At 36.7% G+C, this 18,929-nt stretch overlaps 1 protein-coding gene across 1 annotated transcript in view; it reads left to right on the plus strand.

The window, feature by feature from the left end:
• Positions 1–18,929, plus strand: part of ATP2B4 (ATPase plasma membrane Ca2+ transporting 4) — a gene marked incomplete in the record, with an annotated part of 192,691 nt that overhangs the window by 86,900 nt on the left and 86,862 nt on the right. The window contains 1 exon segment of the mRNA XM_072424517.1: positions 2,946–2,981. Coding sequence (XP_072280618.1) covers positions 2,946–2,981 — 36 coding nt within the window.

The raw sequence follows: 18,929 nt of genomic DNA on the forward strand, positions 1-18,929 counted from the left end.
TACTTGTAAAAGCCTCCTTTGTATTGCAAAGTTTTCCTCAGTGGGTTTTAGTCAGTTTTTCTGTCCCACAGTCATACCTCCTCCCGCACATCTCTCATCAGCAGCTGTAATCTTATGGACAGATCAGGGCGAGGCTGCTTCTGCTCTGCTGTCATCCTTTCCAAAACTTAAAAGCTGCTGATGAGAGGTGGGTGTGCTTGCAGTTCAGTGCTTAGCATTGATGAGAGTAGGACACTGGCAGCCCTGATCTCATCTGTTAGCTCACTTGCTGTTCTATTAAAAAAAAAAAGAAAAAAGCTGCTTGTCAAATGTATCTGCCCAAGTGGGTGTGTGTAATCACGTCATCGGCAGCACAGTGTGAAAGCTGTTTATGTGTGTAAAGGCTGCATATCATATTCTGCAGCCCAACAACTCAAGGTGTTCAAACATCATGTGTGTATCATCACGCTCTTTCCTATAATGTAAGAAAAAAAAATTGCTCAATCTCAATTTCTGGGGTGAACACTGTATTGGTATTATAAAACCATAAGTAAGCTGCTGGGGCCTGCCATCTTGCGTATGTTGAGCTGTCACTCAGGTGACAGTCTGTATTATTCCCTTTTACTTCCCCCAGCAGCAACAGTAAAGGTTATACGTAGCCAAAGGCAGTATCGGAGAAGCTGGACAAGTAGAAAGATTAGTTAGGCACTCCAAGAAGAGGAGAGGAGGGTTGCTTTTTTAGGAAGTGGACTCTACCTAAATTGCAAAGGCACATTGCAAGTGAATATAATATATAATGTTATAGAAAAGAAGATAATTCCAAATAGTTAATTCCACTGTCTCTTAAGCCATAGGCAGGTGTTTAGAAACTCTCTTTCATTGCAGCATTTGCAGTTCGTTCATGCTGCCTTTGGACCTCCTGGATTAGCACAGCCTCCTTCATTTGGACAAATCCACTTTTCCTAACTGTGCTACCTGTTACAGTCATTCATGCTGTCTTTGGACCTCCTGGCTTAGTGCAGCCTCCTCCATTTGGGCACCAAATCCACCTGCCGTAACGACCTGTTGCAGTAAACCTGTCAGACACTATTGCTTTACTTTACTTTCCAAAGGTGGCTTTCACATACCCTTCTGTTTTTACACTGGCTTTCCATTGGATCGACAGCACACCCCCTAATAGTCCTGGATTCCATGCACTTGCCCCAGATTTCTATGCACTTTAATACAGTCCATGCACTCATTTGTTCCTCTTTCAGGTTCTGGAACACTAGTTACACTTGACTGCTATGTCTGGTATATTTATATAAACAGAACAATACATGTTTTTTTTAAATATAATCTCCCATTCTAGATGCCTAAATCTGAGCCAGAATCCTTTTAATGGCAGTAATAAGCCTAATTTGAATGGGTGATTATTCTTGCAGGTTTAGTCTGAACAGGTTCAAGGCAAGACTTTCTGTGATCCAATACTGCTGAGACTATAAAGACTAATAGGGAGGTAACAAAGTAATTTGGCCAGCTTTCTAAACTTTACAGTCAACTTTTCACTTTAGGAATCACCATTAAGATTGAGGCTACTTGAAGACATGAAATTGTCATGTGATCCTGGCAATAATAAATAAATTGGGCATCATCATTTTGTGTATAAAGTGTCATAAAGCTTACACAATCCAGTCACCTATGTAGATATGTTAAATGTGTATTGACCAATGATTTACTCATAAGTTGTATCTCAATTTCTTTTTGAACAATGAAGTAGGCAGCTTATTACCATCCAACAAGCAAATACAGAAGGCATTGCTGGCAACTCCACAGCAGAGATAAACATAAGATATGTTAGACTTTCAGAGACCAGGGAAAGTAAATATAAATAGCCAAATAGTGCATAGACTGAAAAAAAGACTAAACTTATAAAACATGCAAAGCAACAGAGAACATCGAGAAAACTGATGAACATTCATGAACTATAGAAGGCATGATTTCCTGAGACACATTTGGTGGTTACTACAAATTTTATTGCAAGTAGAGAAACACTTTATTTGTGATAGAAAAAATAATGTTAAACCACTTATTTGCAATAGGCTTTTTAGATTCTTTGATATTAGCAATTGATATTGCTAAATTGTATGCTTGTCTTCTCCTCTCCAGATTTAAAAGGAACCCTTGCTGAAATGTAGGGTCTGACATTGTTGAACCTTTTTTTTTTCTTTTGGTAAACGCTAGTTGCTAGCTCCTTCTTTTCCGTCTTTGATTTTTTTTTTAAATACTTTGGCAAGTATGCACCTAAAGAGTACTAAACCTATGGTGTGTGAGACCCAGGTAACATGAGTTTTCAGAAAGGGATGTCTATATATTTTCCATCAGCATAAGTTTCCTTTAATCAATAAATTCAATGCTTCATTAAAAGTGCTATAATATTTAGATGGATAGTATTTAGATATTTAGATAAATGCATTTATAAATGATTCCCCTGTCATATTAACCTAAATTTACCCTATTCCGAATAATTGTTTTGTAAGCATTGGAAAGAAAAATGTAGAATATTTCTGTTACACTAAAATCATTGCACTAAAAAGGAAAAAGATTTATGCTTCTTGTAATTCTGTTCAAATTACTAAAGACATTCCTTTTACTAATCCCTTCCATTTTTCTGTTTATAAAGTTACCAGTTTCATCCTTAAGTAAAGCATATGGGTTAGGCCAACAGCAAGATAATGGCTAATCATACAAAGGCAACCATATTCTTTAATGTTTTAGATTGAAAATGCAACACCAGCATTATCTATCCTTGATTATTGTCCTGTCCTCAATTTTTTTTCACAATATGGCATACTTGTTCAGAACAGGGATAGTCATTTATCTATTTCTTTCATCCGTGGGTGTGGGAGGATGTATGCCCTTGTCTTTAATGCAAAGTGACCAGAAACCCTGCTCCTTTATTTTATCTTTTCTGTATATCTAAACAGGTAAAAAACAAGGACCTTCAGAAAATCGCAACAAAGGTAAACACTTCATGTTTGCACTGCTTTTTTTTTCTTATGTAACTCAATTTGGTGTCAAGCAAATTTTGTAAAAGTAAAAATGAAACTCCACAAACATCCAGGGAGGAACATCCAAACTGAACAATTCATTGAATGTTATCAACAAAACATTTTTTGCTCCATATTTAGGAAGCTGACCTATATTTTGTTCACCCTATGTGGACCGTTCCACCTCTGTCTACATGAACAATTAACAACAATGTCTAATCTCTTCAGAGACAAGTTAATGTAAAATATCTTTATCATCTTCATCAAAATTATAGTTCATTCTAATTATACTGGCAATCACATTAGAATAAATGTTTGTAATGCTAATGGAGATGAGCGAACTTATAAGTACAGGTAGTCCCCGGGTTACATGCGAAATAGGGACTGTAGGTTTTTTCTTAAGTTGAATTTGTATGTATGTCAGAACAGGTACATTATTTTATTAAATTCTTTTTGGTCAGATGTTTGTTTCAACATAATGTTAGGCAGCATGGTGTCAGTTAATATATAAAATCCTCGCTGTGAGTTAATCACAAACAAAGCAAGAAAAACTTTTTTGGAGCCCGGACATTTATTAACTTCTGGAGCAATTTTTGCTTTGATATGCAAAAATAAACAACTGCAGATTTGTCTTGGTCATTAAAGAGTTACAAGATGTTGCAGAACAGCAAAGGACTTCTTCTGAAAGTCAAGCAAACTGCTCCCTCCCCCCTAACAATCCCCAATCCTGCACACAGTGAGCAGGGAAGCCCTGTTTGCATTTAGGAGGTGTTGGTATGATGAATGTCCTTAACTCTGGGACTACCTGTATCTACTTTGCTGTGACCAGGTGATATCATAAACATTTAAATATATCTATTTTGTGTTTTTAGGAGGTTAGGAAAAAATACTTTATGTTCACTAGTGTAGTAGGACATTGGAACAAATAAAGGTAGAATGGGAAAGTATGTTGTTAAGGCATTGCCTAATTACTATTATTTTTTACATATTTTTTTATTACCCCTTGTCCACTACCACAAGGACAATTATTGACAGTGTAAATGTCTTGTTTATTTTACTTCTTTTCTAGGGTTTACTCTTATTACCTACCAGCAGTGGGTATTTGTACTACTTTTCTTCCCCCCTGCAAATACTTGTGTAAATACAGAAAAAGGCTTTAGGCAGCAATCATGAATGCAGTATTTCTAACAGAAGTACCATGAATAAAGACTTTATGACACCAACAAGAAAACAAGGTTTAGTTGTACAGGCATTCTGGCCTACATGTGATTTGTTTAACAAAACTGGTACACCAATATTTTTGCTAACTTGGCTTAGCCATTTTCCAGGGCAACCCCATTTGCTAGAAAGAAAACAATCGGTGATCAGTGTATATTGCAAGGAGTTTCACAAACTTTATACATTTTTCTGTAGTGCAGATAAAGTTTTATCACATAAAATGTTGTATCATGTCTTTTCCAAACTGATTCCTAAACGTGAGGGTCTGGACTTGAAATGAATTACCTGGTTAACTTTCAGTGTTTTAACAGAGATTGTTGTAGTGTCTGTATCCATTTAGTGGTAAATAACCTTCTATGTAGTATCTCGGCAAAAGTGAAATTCCCATTGCAGAAGAAACCTGAGAAAATCGTTTAGCTAATCATACAGGAAGGAAATTGCATTTATGAGTGCATTCTGTGCAACAACAGTGTAGTGTAGAATGATTTCAGACTACCATAGCAAATAAAAGCTTAACAGTTTGAGAAAATAGCAGCAGCTGTAGATTGAAATTGAAAGATCTAGCTTTTTTATTAACACTATTACAAAATGGCTTGTGTAGCAATTTCCAGTCCACCTTGGACTTGTATAAGTTGTATGCTGGCTTGTTTATGCAGTGACAGACGTATTGTTGATATCAAGCCACACTTAGACCCTTGTTACCACTGCAAATTTACCACTGTGTAATTTTATCTAAAAGGGAAACCTTGTGCACCCCCTTTGAGGTGCATACTAATGCATTGTTTCATCAGCAGTCGTCTTTTTTATTTTCTTTAATATATTTTTATTGAGGTTAAACATTGGCATAATAAAATACAAACATTTTGTTTTTCAATCAATAAACAAGAACAGGACAAATAATGCAACAGTTTCAATGTTAGTTCAAATACTATACATGTTTTCATAATAGTCAAAGAGGTAGGTCAAGACTTTTCAATAGAACATACAACAATTATACAGTGTTGGTAAGGCAAAAAATATGCATAATTAATTTGCATTCACATAACAATAGGGGGATCATTTATTAGTTCTCTTTCAAGGTACCATGTAGTGTGACGAAAACAGTTGTACAATTTTGTTTTGTTAGCCAGAGTAAAGTCAATAAAGTCAGTGTGTCAATAAAACTTTTCTATGTTTCAAAAAAAAATTGAGTTTTAGATTCTTTGTGGAAAGAAGCCTCTATCCATCCCATTCTGAATAGTTCTTGTAATTTAGTCATTGTCGAGGGAGTGGATTCTAACCAGCAATGAAGTTTTCGTAGCAAAAGCCAGGAGTAAGAGTGCTAATCGTTTGGGTCCCTGGTAAATCGGACGCCCCTTAATTCCACTAAACCAAAGACTACCCATTCTGGTGTGAATGGTATGTAATTCAGTAGAAATCTATGAATATAAGCCGTCATCTTTTAATTACTCACTGCATCGTCTTCCAGCAAACGAGGCAGGCTGAAAACTGCCTCTTGAACATGGTGGCCTACTATTTCCAGCCACACTGAAACCATGAGGGAGGAGAGTTAGAAGAACAAATATGCCATATGGTATCATTGTATCAGGTATATGTCTCTGAACTGCCTGGTTACTTACCTTTCAACCTCATGGAAAACTGTGCAAGAAACTGGACATTTGTCACTCTCAATTGCACTAGTTTTTCTGCCAGCAGTGTGGAGGGATTTTTTTTACATTTAAAATGAACCTGTCCTAAATTCGTAGCCACTAGTTCCTAATCTCAAACAATAACTGTGCTACCAACAACTCTAGCGCCACCACCAGCAGCACATTAAAAGCTGAACCTTTTATAGATATAAAATAGATATGGATGTTAACTGTCCTAGATTTGGTTAAAGAAACCATGAGAAAACTGGGAACCAATCACAAAATGACATTGCAGTGTTTACTTGCATTTGTACTTCGGTTATTTTTTTCCACTTTTTTAATGCAGGATTTTAACGGATGAGCATACCACAAAAACATATTCAGACTGTTTCTATATTGTCCTAGATTCCTAAAATTGGCTAAATAAACCATTTCTAGTGAACTCCAAACTCAAAATAGCACTAAAAATAAACTTCAACAAAATTTAAATTCCAACTTGAGTTTGTATTTTTGGGGGGTTTCTTGCTTACAATTTTACTGTTCTATTCACCTCTATTTGACCTAAATTCCTGTCCCTTTAGGGTGTTATTTCATAACTTATATGGTAGAACAACTTTTACATATGTATATATGTTATATATTTTATTTATATGTATGTGAAACAGATCACTTATGTGTGTCAGAACAAGGGTTCAACTGACCTCCATGCACTACTAAAGGTTTTTGCATACCCACTACTCTATGATACCCTCTTCACTGGCCCCAATTACTTGTCCTTTACTTTCCCATGGTGCCTATACCTTTTCTGCTTGCAACTAATATGATATATACACACATGTACAACACTGTGTTAAAGTTTATAGCTTCTGTAAGGCAAAGGAGCTTTCTAATAAAAAAAAGTCCTTGTTGAGCCTTTTTTTTTTCTTTTTTTTTTTTTTTAATACCATCAATTCTCTTGAGTAAGTTGCACATATTTAAGGAATTCATAAGGATCTGATTGATTGCATAATTTATCAATCGTGCCAACAGTTGCTAATGATCAGCAAGATACTATGTGGTGTTAAGTACAATCAATAAACAGCTGTGTAATAGTAATGAAAATGGGTAAGAAAAAGCCATTTACCATTAATAATTTAACTTTGCTGAGTACCGTTGAAGACATTGCTTGGTGAAAAACACTAACATGGCATAGTTTGGGACCCTGGTACACCTATTTACAGTTACAAGAGTCTGGTTAGAATTGTGCTTATGGAATGTTTGTGGTTTGAAAGCTGGCATGGAAACTGGAAGCAGGACTGGTGTGCAGAATAATGGCAGAAGTTGATCTGGTCTGATTAGTCTAAATCTGGAATATTTGGCTGTAATTGAAGACTATTAGGTTACTCAAGGGCTGAATGGTGAGTGTCTGCAGGCAACAAGGTTCGGTGTCTCTACACATTAGGAAAGTGTACTGGAAGTTCTTTATTGGTTTAGAGCTGAGTTTCTTTACAATTAGAGATATGGTCAGGATTTATAGTCTTTTCAATGTTGAAAAATATGAACAGATTGGTCATTTTGTAATACTGGCAAAAGAACATCCAATTTTTTTATTCTGCAGCAGGATAATAACACCAAACACACAGCCAAATTTGTACAAGACTAATATTAGTAGAACAACAAGAATTCCTGCAAAAAAAAAAAAAAAAGAGGCATGGTTTCCATAGAGCCCTGATCTTGACATACAGCCTGACTGTAATTAAATAAAGATAAAGAAACAACTGGGAGCATATACCCCCTATCTTGTGGTAAAATGCAATACCTTATGTGCCCACCTTATGGCCAGAAATTCTGATGAACAGTTTATTTCTGCAGGGACTGGCTGAGGTATACTATTAGATGTTATTCCCTATACATTTTTAAGGACAAGATTGCTTTCAGACCAACATTTAAGGCATATGCACATAAATTCTTAAATGGAGTTGGTTTGGTTAACTGGGGTTCGTTACACAATACTGTCTTAAGCTCCTAAAAAAGCTATCTGCCTCGTCTTTCCTTTTACTCTTATGGACTTGCTACCTTTAGTAAAATTGGTAAGAAAGCTTACTCATTCAGTGCTGTCACAATCATTCTGGGATGCTTGCACTTAATTGGGATTGGCTGTCAACCTACCTTATTTTATAAATGAAATCCAATACTGCCTATGGGGCTTAATAATGAGGCCCATCATTTTTTGGCATGAGGCTAGGGCCTCTTGTAAAACAAAAGGGGAGAGAATGTCAGCCCATGTGGTGGTATAAATATGTCCTTTCCATTCTGCTGGCTGTTAAGGGAACTTGGTGGGACCAAACTTTATATCAGTTCATCCACAGGGTATGCAATAAGCATTCAATTTGTATATTTTGATTACATTCCTGAGGTTGTAGAATTTCAAGCTGCCATCCAGCTGAGGAGCACTTGCTTTTAAATTCCTCCATAAGAACCAAGGGCTAACATTTCTGTTCTTGCTCTGCTTTTCTCTAAGCTTTAAGCACCCTAAAAATGTTTGGTCTGTACCTTATTTTGAAGCTCACTCACAGTTTCATGGTAAATTACACTGGTTCATCCATGTAACATGAACAAACCTCTCCTTTTTTTTTTGCAAATGATCTCCTCCTGATTCTAAACAGTACACAGAGTATCTGACATCCAAACCTCGGGTATACCTTTTAGTGGTCACACTTTAGGATTGATTTAGTCTGGAAGAGCTTTACAGTGCTTTAAGAGTTTCATAAGGTTAACATGGTATGTTTAGTGAAGCTTCCTTTTTCTGTCTGGTATACTTAGTAAATTATGTTATTGATTTTCTCTCTGATCTTATAGGGGTTGTGTCTTTTTTTTTCTGGAAGTTTACTCAAAACACCAAAAATATGACCCCTGGGTTTAAAGCATTTTTCTTTTAACAGGTTCTGAATTTAGCAGACAAGTTATTAAGTTTGGCTTGTACTGAGCTTGCTGAATGTGTTTCCAAACTTTATGCAGGGTGGCTACTTTCCTATCTTGCATTAAAAAGAATGTTTTCAATTACATTTTGTGAGGTTTGGCAGTTTGCTCCTGTTTCCCCTGCTATATTCAGAATTCCATCAAACATTAGGTATGGTAACAGGAAGACTCATCTTTTCCTTCATTATCAGATTTTTTTTATATCTTTCAATTTTTTCTACAAGCTTATTAATGTGGAGGTTGTTTTATTATTAATAAACAGGATTTATATGGCACCCACATATTACGCACCGATATACATTAAATATGGGCTGCAAATGACAGACAGATACAGACAGTTTTTCAACAATTGGCATAGCTCTTTGATATTTTGAAAATCAAAGGGGTTACCTTGATGTGTTAATAATTCTTTATGAATACCTTTATGGAAAACAGTTCTTTTGCTACAACTTTGAGGACATGTTTCTGAAAGAGGTCAATTTTGGATACCAGGTGCCATAGTCCAGGACTACCAATGTGTGCTGGTATCCCTGGAGAAACTTTGGTATTTCAACTTTCAAAGGGTATCTTCCTTCTTCATTAAATGATATAGTAAGCCACAGTGTACTGGGAATTTCTAGTTCTAGGAATACCTAAATTATTATCCTAACAATTTTCTAAATGTATATCCTGCAACTGTCTGGTCCAAAACTATTTATATTCAGTATATCAGTATATCATTTCCCGACATTTTCCTCTAATTCCATGTCTGCTAGTGGTAAAAGTAAGGTACTTTTAAGGTAGAGGTGTCAACGGCCATAATAACCCTGAGCCTGTCATTTTGTGAGCCAAGGTTGCAAGGTCTCCATTACAAAGGATGCTAGCACTGAAATCTATTTCTCGTTAAATAGACTTTTAAGTTCCAGAACTGAAGGTGCCGAGGTAGGCTTCAACATTATCCTCCAGAGACAATTCCCATTAAGTGCTCTGCAATAGCAAGCGTGATGTATAGATCTTCCACTCTGACAGGTATGATATCGGACTGGTGAGCTTTCTTGCGCTGTTGCATCTGTCAGGTGGTGAAGCAGATTATCTCTTGCAGTAGTTTTAGTGTTTCATTATTTTATTAGTTTCCCAAAAAAATTGTTTTGAAAGCACTTTCACAACAACAATAGGCATCTATTTCATTACAGGAATGCTTTGTACTGAAAATCCATGGCATAAAACAAACAAAACATGTATGTACACCACATGGAAATGGCATTTTCAACATATTTTTAAAGGCAAATATGTCTTACAGATATCCACAAATGAATGTAATATACTTGGGATAAAAAAAAAAACATTTTGAGTCATGTTAGTCAAAAAAATGAAATTTTACGGGTATATTAGGGAAATTGCTTCTTAAGACATTTTTACATTACTTCCCACCAGTGTCTGATATTCAGTCGTTTTTGACCACACTTTCAGTGCAAAATTTCCTTAGTTACCTTTTATCTGTGGGTTTCCATGAACTGTGACTGGTTTGTTCCTGATTCCAATATATCTGTTTTTAAAAACTCTTCATCCATCATTTCATGGCACAATGCTCCAGAAGGCATGGGGCAATAATTGTTCTTAGATATGTGCATTTCTTCTTTTAGATAAGTCCACTGTTGCAAGGGTTATTTGTATATCCCTCAATATAACTTTGTAGTTCCTAAAAAAATCTTTTAGCTTCAAACGTTTAGCTCTTTCCCTGACCTTGCTCAGCCAGCCAGTCCTGGAAAAATTTGTAGTCATTTGAAGTATATGCTTATATCTATGAAATAAAGGTTTGTTCTTCTGAATAATGCTAAAAAAATTAATATTTATTTAGTGGAATTTACAACCACAGCTAGCACACAGAAGCCAAGTAAATACAAGTCCCTTTATTTTGGGCCCACCCAGTACTTTCCTTCCATTTCCATAGACCAGAGCAATGAAACAACTAAAAAATAGCAACTTAAAGTTTTTTCCCATTTCAAGAGTTCACTAGTATGAAGGCTGTTACCATAACCTTTAAAAGGGTAAAAAACAGTTCCCATCCAGGACCCACCCCTGCGGGCCTGTAAATATTACCGAAAGAATTGACTGCTGCAGTCTTTAGTATATGTACTATTTATTTTATGACTAAGCGGTTTCTTACACTGCTTGTATGTTTTGTTTTGTTTTGTTTTGAATTTGCCTTGATTTTGAGACTTTACTCCCTCGCTTATACCCCTAAAAACTGCATAGAACCCTCCAACTCCAAAATGACTAGACCCACTCCTCCACTTCCTGCATATTTTCACACATTACCTTATTACAAATTCTGTTGCTATTGAACAGCTTTTGTCCCCATCCTTTATATTTAATAGGATAAGTCTTTTGCTTCAACATCCTTACTTTTTAACAGCATGAATCCCTTGCTGTACTTCATCCCACTATTCAGCTGCAGGTGGCCCTTGTCTTTGCATTTCCAAATACATAACCATTAAGTAGCATGTGTCTCTTGCCTCCATATTCTTTCCTTGTCACCATTTTGTTGCATAAAGAAGAAAAAAATCACGAAATAGGGTGGGATCAACACTAGTGAAGTGAGATACAAAAAGCATCAATTATGGTTCAGCAGAATTGGGAAGAAAACAACAGGAAATACATTGCTATGCTCTTGGAACATAACGGTAGAGAAAGCATCAGAGCAAATAAATGTGAAGTAAGATACAGCACAGACAATAGACAGCTGGGATAACTTCAATAAGAGGGGAGAAAGTAGTAGGGATAAATTGTGTGACTGTGGAATAGAAAAGGAGAAGGATGGAGGAGGAAGCCATGAAGTTTGATTGCTGGGTGGGATTTTAGTATGGGCAGGAAAGATTTGTATTTTGATAAAGTATAGTAAAGGAGGCCAAGCGGAATATGAAAGAAAGGAAAGAAATATTACTGAAGAATGAATGGTTTAAGGCAAAGGGCAACAGGGATTAGTTACAGCTATCCAGGGTTCCATATTGAGGTTAGCAGAGGAAAATGCATTGGGAGAGGAGGCTGCAAGAATCTGTTACGATTGATTGGGATACAAGAAAAAATATGCTGAACACCCATGCTGGGGTTTTGGCCCTCAAAAAGATAGTTATGAATAGGTTCCCCAAGACAGCGGTGCAGGGACCATGTGTAGTATATTAGTGGCTGGAACTTAAACTCTTCTGCCATCTGTCTATGACATACTGATCTTTCATCATTGTTATTTAGAGCTCCAAAAAAATGTAACTGCTCTTCCTTTATCACTGAAAACGGCAGCCTTATGCATAGGAAGCACTGAGATGTGGATTCACAGAAATAGGACAGTGTTGAAGACATGAAAAGGGATCCTCATTGTCACTTTGAGTGGCTGTTTATATTTTATAATTTGTGCTTGGTACCCTAATAAATTTTACCCCTGCTCCTGCGTTTGATAAACTGATTATATATTTTATTGAGGGCACAGACATCAAAGAAATGGTAACAGGTCCGTATTTTCCTTACTCTTTTTAGAATATGTATGTTATTACTGTTGTGGCCTTCGTTAGCGAGATTTTCTCTAAATTGCATAAAATGGTACTAAGGCAATTTATTATTTTTATTTTCTTTGATGTTGTTGGACAAGAATAACAAACCAAACTCTTTTGCCTCTCTCCGTGTATCCTCTAGTTTTGCTTTTCGCCTTGTAAAAACAAATTGAGCACTTTCTTTCTCCGTGCTCCCTTCTCAAATCGGCAGTGTGGTCCCTGAATACGAGAACAATATTGTGGTTGCACTGCACCTGAGAACACTACTCATGTTCCCTGTTTTGCACATGTGCTGAATCTGGTGGTTCAGCACTCATCTCATGCACTAAAGCACAAAGACAGGAAAGTTGGCTTTCTTTTACCCAGAGCCATGTTGGCTTTCTTTTACCCTGACCTGTGGCCGCAGGTGATGTCACCCTGCTCATTTCATAAGTAAGAAAAAAAAAGAGAAGATGGGTTTTTTTTCATTTGCAAATTCCAGTTATTTTGATTATTTACAGGGTGAGAGTACAGGTAGACCAATACAAAATAGTCAATCATTCAAATAAAGGGTAAATAATCTGGTCTCGCCCAATTTAAAAAATACATTTAATTCCCTTTAACATCATCATCTGAGAAACAGCACTAAATGCCTCTTTAGCCCAAAACATTTCGCCTATTGGCTTCTTTGGGGGTATTTGGTTGAGAATATTTAGTTATACTAGTAAATAAGAGAAAAGGAAGAGAAATGAAGTGTGTAATTTTGTATCATATTATAAAGCTTATGTGGATAAAAGACTTGGAAGAGATGAACAAGGCAAATTAGAGAGATTCCAACTGAGTTTGAAAGTTGGAATCTCGCTAATTATTTTTCCTTATTCACTATTCTGTATTTTCCTATTTTGATAAGACCCTGCTTGATTCAAGATTCAAAGCCACAGGAGGAAGTATTGGAAAAAGAATTGTCAGGTATGACATTATGAGGTGATACAGGTCATTATTCTAGTGGACATCTAAGGAATAATGCTGAGAAGGAGAATAGGTTGTAAGCTTGTTTTTTTCACAGTAACAAGGGTAATGTTAATAATACAAAAAAGAATACTGCTGGATAGCCACACTCTTATACTCTTTGGTATAGCATTTCAGTACCTCAATAATCTTTCCTTTCCCTACTGCATCTGCTATAAACTCCCTTGTCACAGCAACAGCACAATGATAAGTAGAGCCAACTACTGCCTCTTGGACATGATGACTGATTGTTTCCAGCCACAGTCGTAGCAGGAGGGCAAGAAGCTAGATTACAAACAGTTGATGGATTACTAGGTCTTCTGACAGTGAATTGATTGACAATCATTACAATGAATCAGTCCTGCCAAGGACTAATTACACCACCAGCTACCATCACAACCACTAACAGCACAATAAGGTGAACTGATCAGAAAATAGATTCAGACTGTCCGTGGTTTCATAAAATAGGCCAAAAAAAACAATCCTAGTGATTTTGCACCAAAATCAACAGAACCTAATTCAGACTGCCTCATGCTTCTAGGGTGCCTAAAACTGGTAAAGTATATTCCAAGTGAATTTTCACCCAAAAAATAATTTTAACGTAAAAACATTAATTTTGACTCTTTGAATTTTGTTTTGTACTCCTGACCATTCGACTCATGGTGCAATAATTACCTTAAAGGAGGCGTCCCCAACCCCAGGTAGTGGGCCATGTCCATTTGACAGGTGGTCCGCGAGAGCACAGATACCAGCGGTGGCCAGAGCCGCAGACCATGTCTCTCGTATGGATCGCAGGCCCAGACCTGCGATGGGAGAGTAGGCAGGATCTGGTATTATGACTTCACTCAGGGAAGTTTCTTCCCCTTTGAGTTACACAGGACTCCGGACCGTGCATGCGTACATTCAGTGGTCTGCAAAAGTTGGGGACCACTGGCTTAAAGTATTACAAGGGGTGAGTTTAAAGACTTTTTCCCACACAGGTATTTTTCCAATTTTGTGGTAAACAATAAAAAGTACTCATAGTGTCTTTTAGGAATAAGCAAATGTTATTTCGACATTGAATGTTTGCCATGTTAATGTGTTGGAATTAACCCTTCAAAGAAAATTGGCCAGGATCAGTGAACATCTAAATGTGTAAAGGACAGAGAAGGGAAGCAATAAATAGCATGCATGTCAGAATGAGTAAGCTTGTAAAATTTCCCCAGGAATGGGTTTTAGGTGCTAACTGCCCAAAGTTTACATTGTACAAATCACTATCTGAATTAGATTTGAATATGTACAAATTAGTTCGCTCATCTCTAATTACCAGCAACTGTTGACAATGGTTATATATAGGTTTCCAATCACTTTGGGATGGTTTATAAAACCTAGAGCAATAGAGGAGCTGTTGCCTTCATTTAAATAAAAATGCCTATATTATATACAATGTCTACAATGAATCCTATTTATTTGCTTTAATGAATGGAGAAAATATTTTCTGAAAATTCAAGAAACAATTTATTTCTAATTAAAACTTACCTGGGAATTGTATTTCTTAATGAATATCTAAAAGCAAAATTATTTTTCAAATATTTGCATGGAGTGGAAAGGGTTTTTTTGTGATATTGTGTCCTTGGAGACATAAGGAGATCTCCATTTAAAATTTGTGGCCATTGTCACAGGAACAGAAGGTGGTGGAAAATACACAAATTTGCAGTTGTCATCACAGCAGAACTGTCTATTTATTTGTAGAGCAGAGCAGGCAGGTGCATTGGTAGCCAATAACAGAACCAATATGTTTTGCTTCTAGGACACAAAGTGAACAGTTATCCATAAAAGTATATACTGCTCATTATTTTACAACCTTTGCTGCAACAAAGTGACCTGTAAACATTTTACAGCATGACAGGATTCATAAAAGGGGTGGACATAAGTTTTATTTTAGGATTTTTTATAGTCACAAAACTGTTCTTCGCTCCACAAGGTACATGCAAAACTAGCCTATCAACACCCCTACATGTTGTGTAGTATCCTAGTATAACATCAAGTAGCACATCTTGTACTTGAAAGTGTTTCTAGATTTTGTCTGCCCTTTATTCTTTCACAGTAGGTGTACTTTTAAAACAACTATTTGAAACAGAAACAACACCACAACATTTATCTGGAGCTGTTGTAAATTTTTTTTAATTTTGTTTCTCTCTTCTTTACTTTGCTTCTCTGCTCTTCTGAAGGTGTACACGGGTTCATACATTTACTTACCCTGGCAAAATACGTAAGATTTGGATGACTCTTTAACATAATTAATATTATAATTTCATAATTATTAAACCAAACACATTATTTTGAAAGAGGTTTACTGATCATACCAATAGTACATTATAAAACAAATTTATAGCTCTATATTTAAATGCCAGTCCATTTAGCACATAATCTTTCAATGAACCACCTCCATGCAATGCCAATTCAGATTCATCTGTTTCATGAAAAGCAGCAGTATCAAAAGACCAGAGAAGGTGATTAAAAATATCAAAAAAACAATTTTTTTTAAAACAAGTGTATTGTCACAATCGTATTCATATTGCATTGCTTTAGCGGATTAGCACCAATAACAACGGTTGATAAATATATGTCGCAATCATGTGTATTCTGAAAAAATACTCCAAATAGTATGTGTGTGTAATAAATATATATATATATAGAAATATATATATATAAGAAAGCTTTAAAGAAAGGAATAACTAACAGAATTGTTGGATTATGAAAGCGCAGTAACAGCAAGGACGCACGTTTTAATGATTTGATAACAAGCAGACTGTTACCTTGACCCTGTCAAGTCAATAGCTCATAAGTGCCTTTCACATATTTAAGCCTAAAAACAAACTTCTCTGTTCCGGACCCTGCTATCTTCGTCCTTCTGGCTACGTCACGCAGATCTCTCACTGCGCCAGATCAGGTAAGATGGCCTGCTGTAAATTCTGCAAAAAAATGCCGATCTCACTGCACATTCCCCCCCCCCATTATAGGAAAAAAAGCCCCTGCGCTTGAAGGAGCAGCCAGAAGCCTCTTGGGATGCGGGACATAGCTATCTCAGGAGGCTCTGTTCCTATTCTGTCTTTATCGACACAGAGATAAAGGCAGAAGAGGACTGACTTTACCCTTTTCTAAAACAAAAAAAATTAATTTTTTTACTATACATAAAAGGGTTGTCTACCGTTGCTTGCAGCCAGAGGAATATCATTAAGCAGTGATACCGCACATGAATTTCAAATGGTGCGGCCCGAGCCAGTAAATTTAGTGGTCCGTGGGTCCAACTCGCAAAAGTTTAAAGAGAGGTTTTTGGGTATTTTTAAATACTGCTGGTGACAGTAAAAGGAATGATATTACTGTTTTACTTCCTGTACTCATGATTACTTCCTGTACTCATTCCCAGTGTGTTGGTGGGCAGACATCCGGTGACCCAGTTATTAAAGAGGGCTTCCAGATATCAAAAAAGCCACGCCCCCACACCCAGACCCCCATTGCACAACCCCCTGGCCCGCAAATGCACCTGACTGCCTTTCTAACCACATGTGGGTTACCAATGCACCTTACTGCTCTGTTTTTCATCTGGCATACCAATGCACCTGGCTACCTTTTCAAGCACATATAGGCTACCAATTCACCTGGATACCTTTCTAACCACATATGGGCTACCAATGCACCTGGCTGCTATTGATTTCTCATTTAGCCTACCAATGCACCTGGCTGCTTTTTGTTCCTTATCTGGACTATCAATGCACCTGGCTGCATTTGTAGGAAGTAAAAGCAGTAATGTAATTTCCTTTACTGTCATCAGGTCAATTTCCTGTTTAAATAAAGGTAAAAAAACAACGCCTTAAAAAACGCCCAAAACTGTCTTTTAAGCCTTCGCAAAAGCCTGTATAGGCGTTTTCAAAAGCTAGCGTTTGAGCCTGAATTTGTCCTGAGACGCCTAGCTCTGCATAGTAGTCAGGTGGAAGGTGGAAACGGTGTGATTTTCCAAAGCAGGTTTGAACATAGCCTAAATATGATTGTTGTACATAATGATCCATGTTACACATGAATGCTACATATCTTTACAATGATAATGCATATAAATTGTACAAAAACAATTTATGAATAAATAACATTTATTTTATTCATTTAAACAATGTGACCTACATAATTTTTCCTTAAGAATTGTAATAAAATATAAACAAAATATTAATAAATACCTAGTGTAGAGAATATTTGTATAATATACCATAGAATGATTTTAATATTACACATAATAAAATAAAATGTATAGTAGAGGATACAATTATTGTTACAACACAAAAACCTTGTTCTATTAAGTTTGTAATTTATAAAAATGCACTAAAATTCTCCATGTATTCATGTATAAAACCGAGAATCAGACATTCCCTCAAACATTTTTTGGTGGGAATCTTCCATGTCCATGTATTTAAATGGCAGCAATTGATTGCCATGAAGAAATGTCAGATTCCTTCTTTTATAAACTTGCACCCCAAAGTGTTGTTTAGTCCATTTGTCTTGGTCTTTCCTAGATCCACCTGGCCTCTCTCTGTAACATCTATCTTATATATATCCCACCCCTAGAATCTGAATATATTCTCTCCAATGCAACACATTTTATGACTTCATTGTTGAACTGCCCATTTGGCTGTATGTCTTTTTCATTGATGGCATATATAATATGCTCAGAAATATTTTCACAGAACTTTCTCTTCTGTCACTTAAAAACTATCACAGCTATATTTAATAACATCAACATTTTCAAAGAAGTGTATTTAATACCTTTTTCAATACCAATTTATTTACACATTTCTGTTGTTGATCATTCTAAGACTATACCATGTTAAATTTATCTAAATTCACTAGCCAAAACCTAGTGGTCCTGGCAGTTACACAATTCTTGAATGACAGCACTTAGGCTACACAGATAGTTTTTTTTTTTTTTTTTGTCATCGGAAACAATCTTTCATTTTCACTGACAGATGAACGAACGCTGTACACACAGTGCCTGTTCTGCTCTATGCTCCACTTCTTTGACATCCATAGTGGTTGTTCACAATAGCGGATTGATAAGCAACTTTGGGTGACTGTTGTACACATTACAGATTTTCGCTCTAGATGGGCATAACTGTCTCTGACAACAATTACGTGATGTGTATACACAGCCCTAATCGCCTACTGTATCTATGCAGAAGTAGCATTGTCACCCTAGAACAAGACAACACAACACTCTAGAGCAGGGGTCCTCAAACTACGGCCGGCGGGACGAATACGGCCCCCTGAAGTTGTCCATCCGGCCCGCCGGCTCCTGAGGCTGCTTCTCCTGCCTGAGTTCTGGCTGCCTGCCATCTGCACTCCAGGGAACCCGGTCACGTGACACCACTGTTGCCGGGGTAACGCTGGAGCTGTCGGGCTGAACCCATCAGGCAGAGAAGGTATGAGCAAAGCAGACTCACTGCTGCCTTCATTCCCTGCTCACTGCTGCACAAATGTACATGATCAATGTACATTTGTAAATAGTATAAACATACTATGCACATTGATCATGTACACATGTGCTGCAGTGTGATCCATGTATAAAGGCAGCAGTGAGT

The sequence above is a fragment of the Pyxicephalus adspersus genome, chromosome 1 (assembly GCF_032062135.1).
Source record: "Pyxicephalus adspersus chromosome 1, UCB_Pads_2.0, whole genome shotgun sequence".
Lineage (NCBI taxonomy): Eukaryota > Metazoa > Chordata > Amphibia > Anura > Pyxicephalidae > Pyxicephalus > Pyxicephalus adspersus.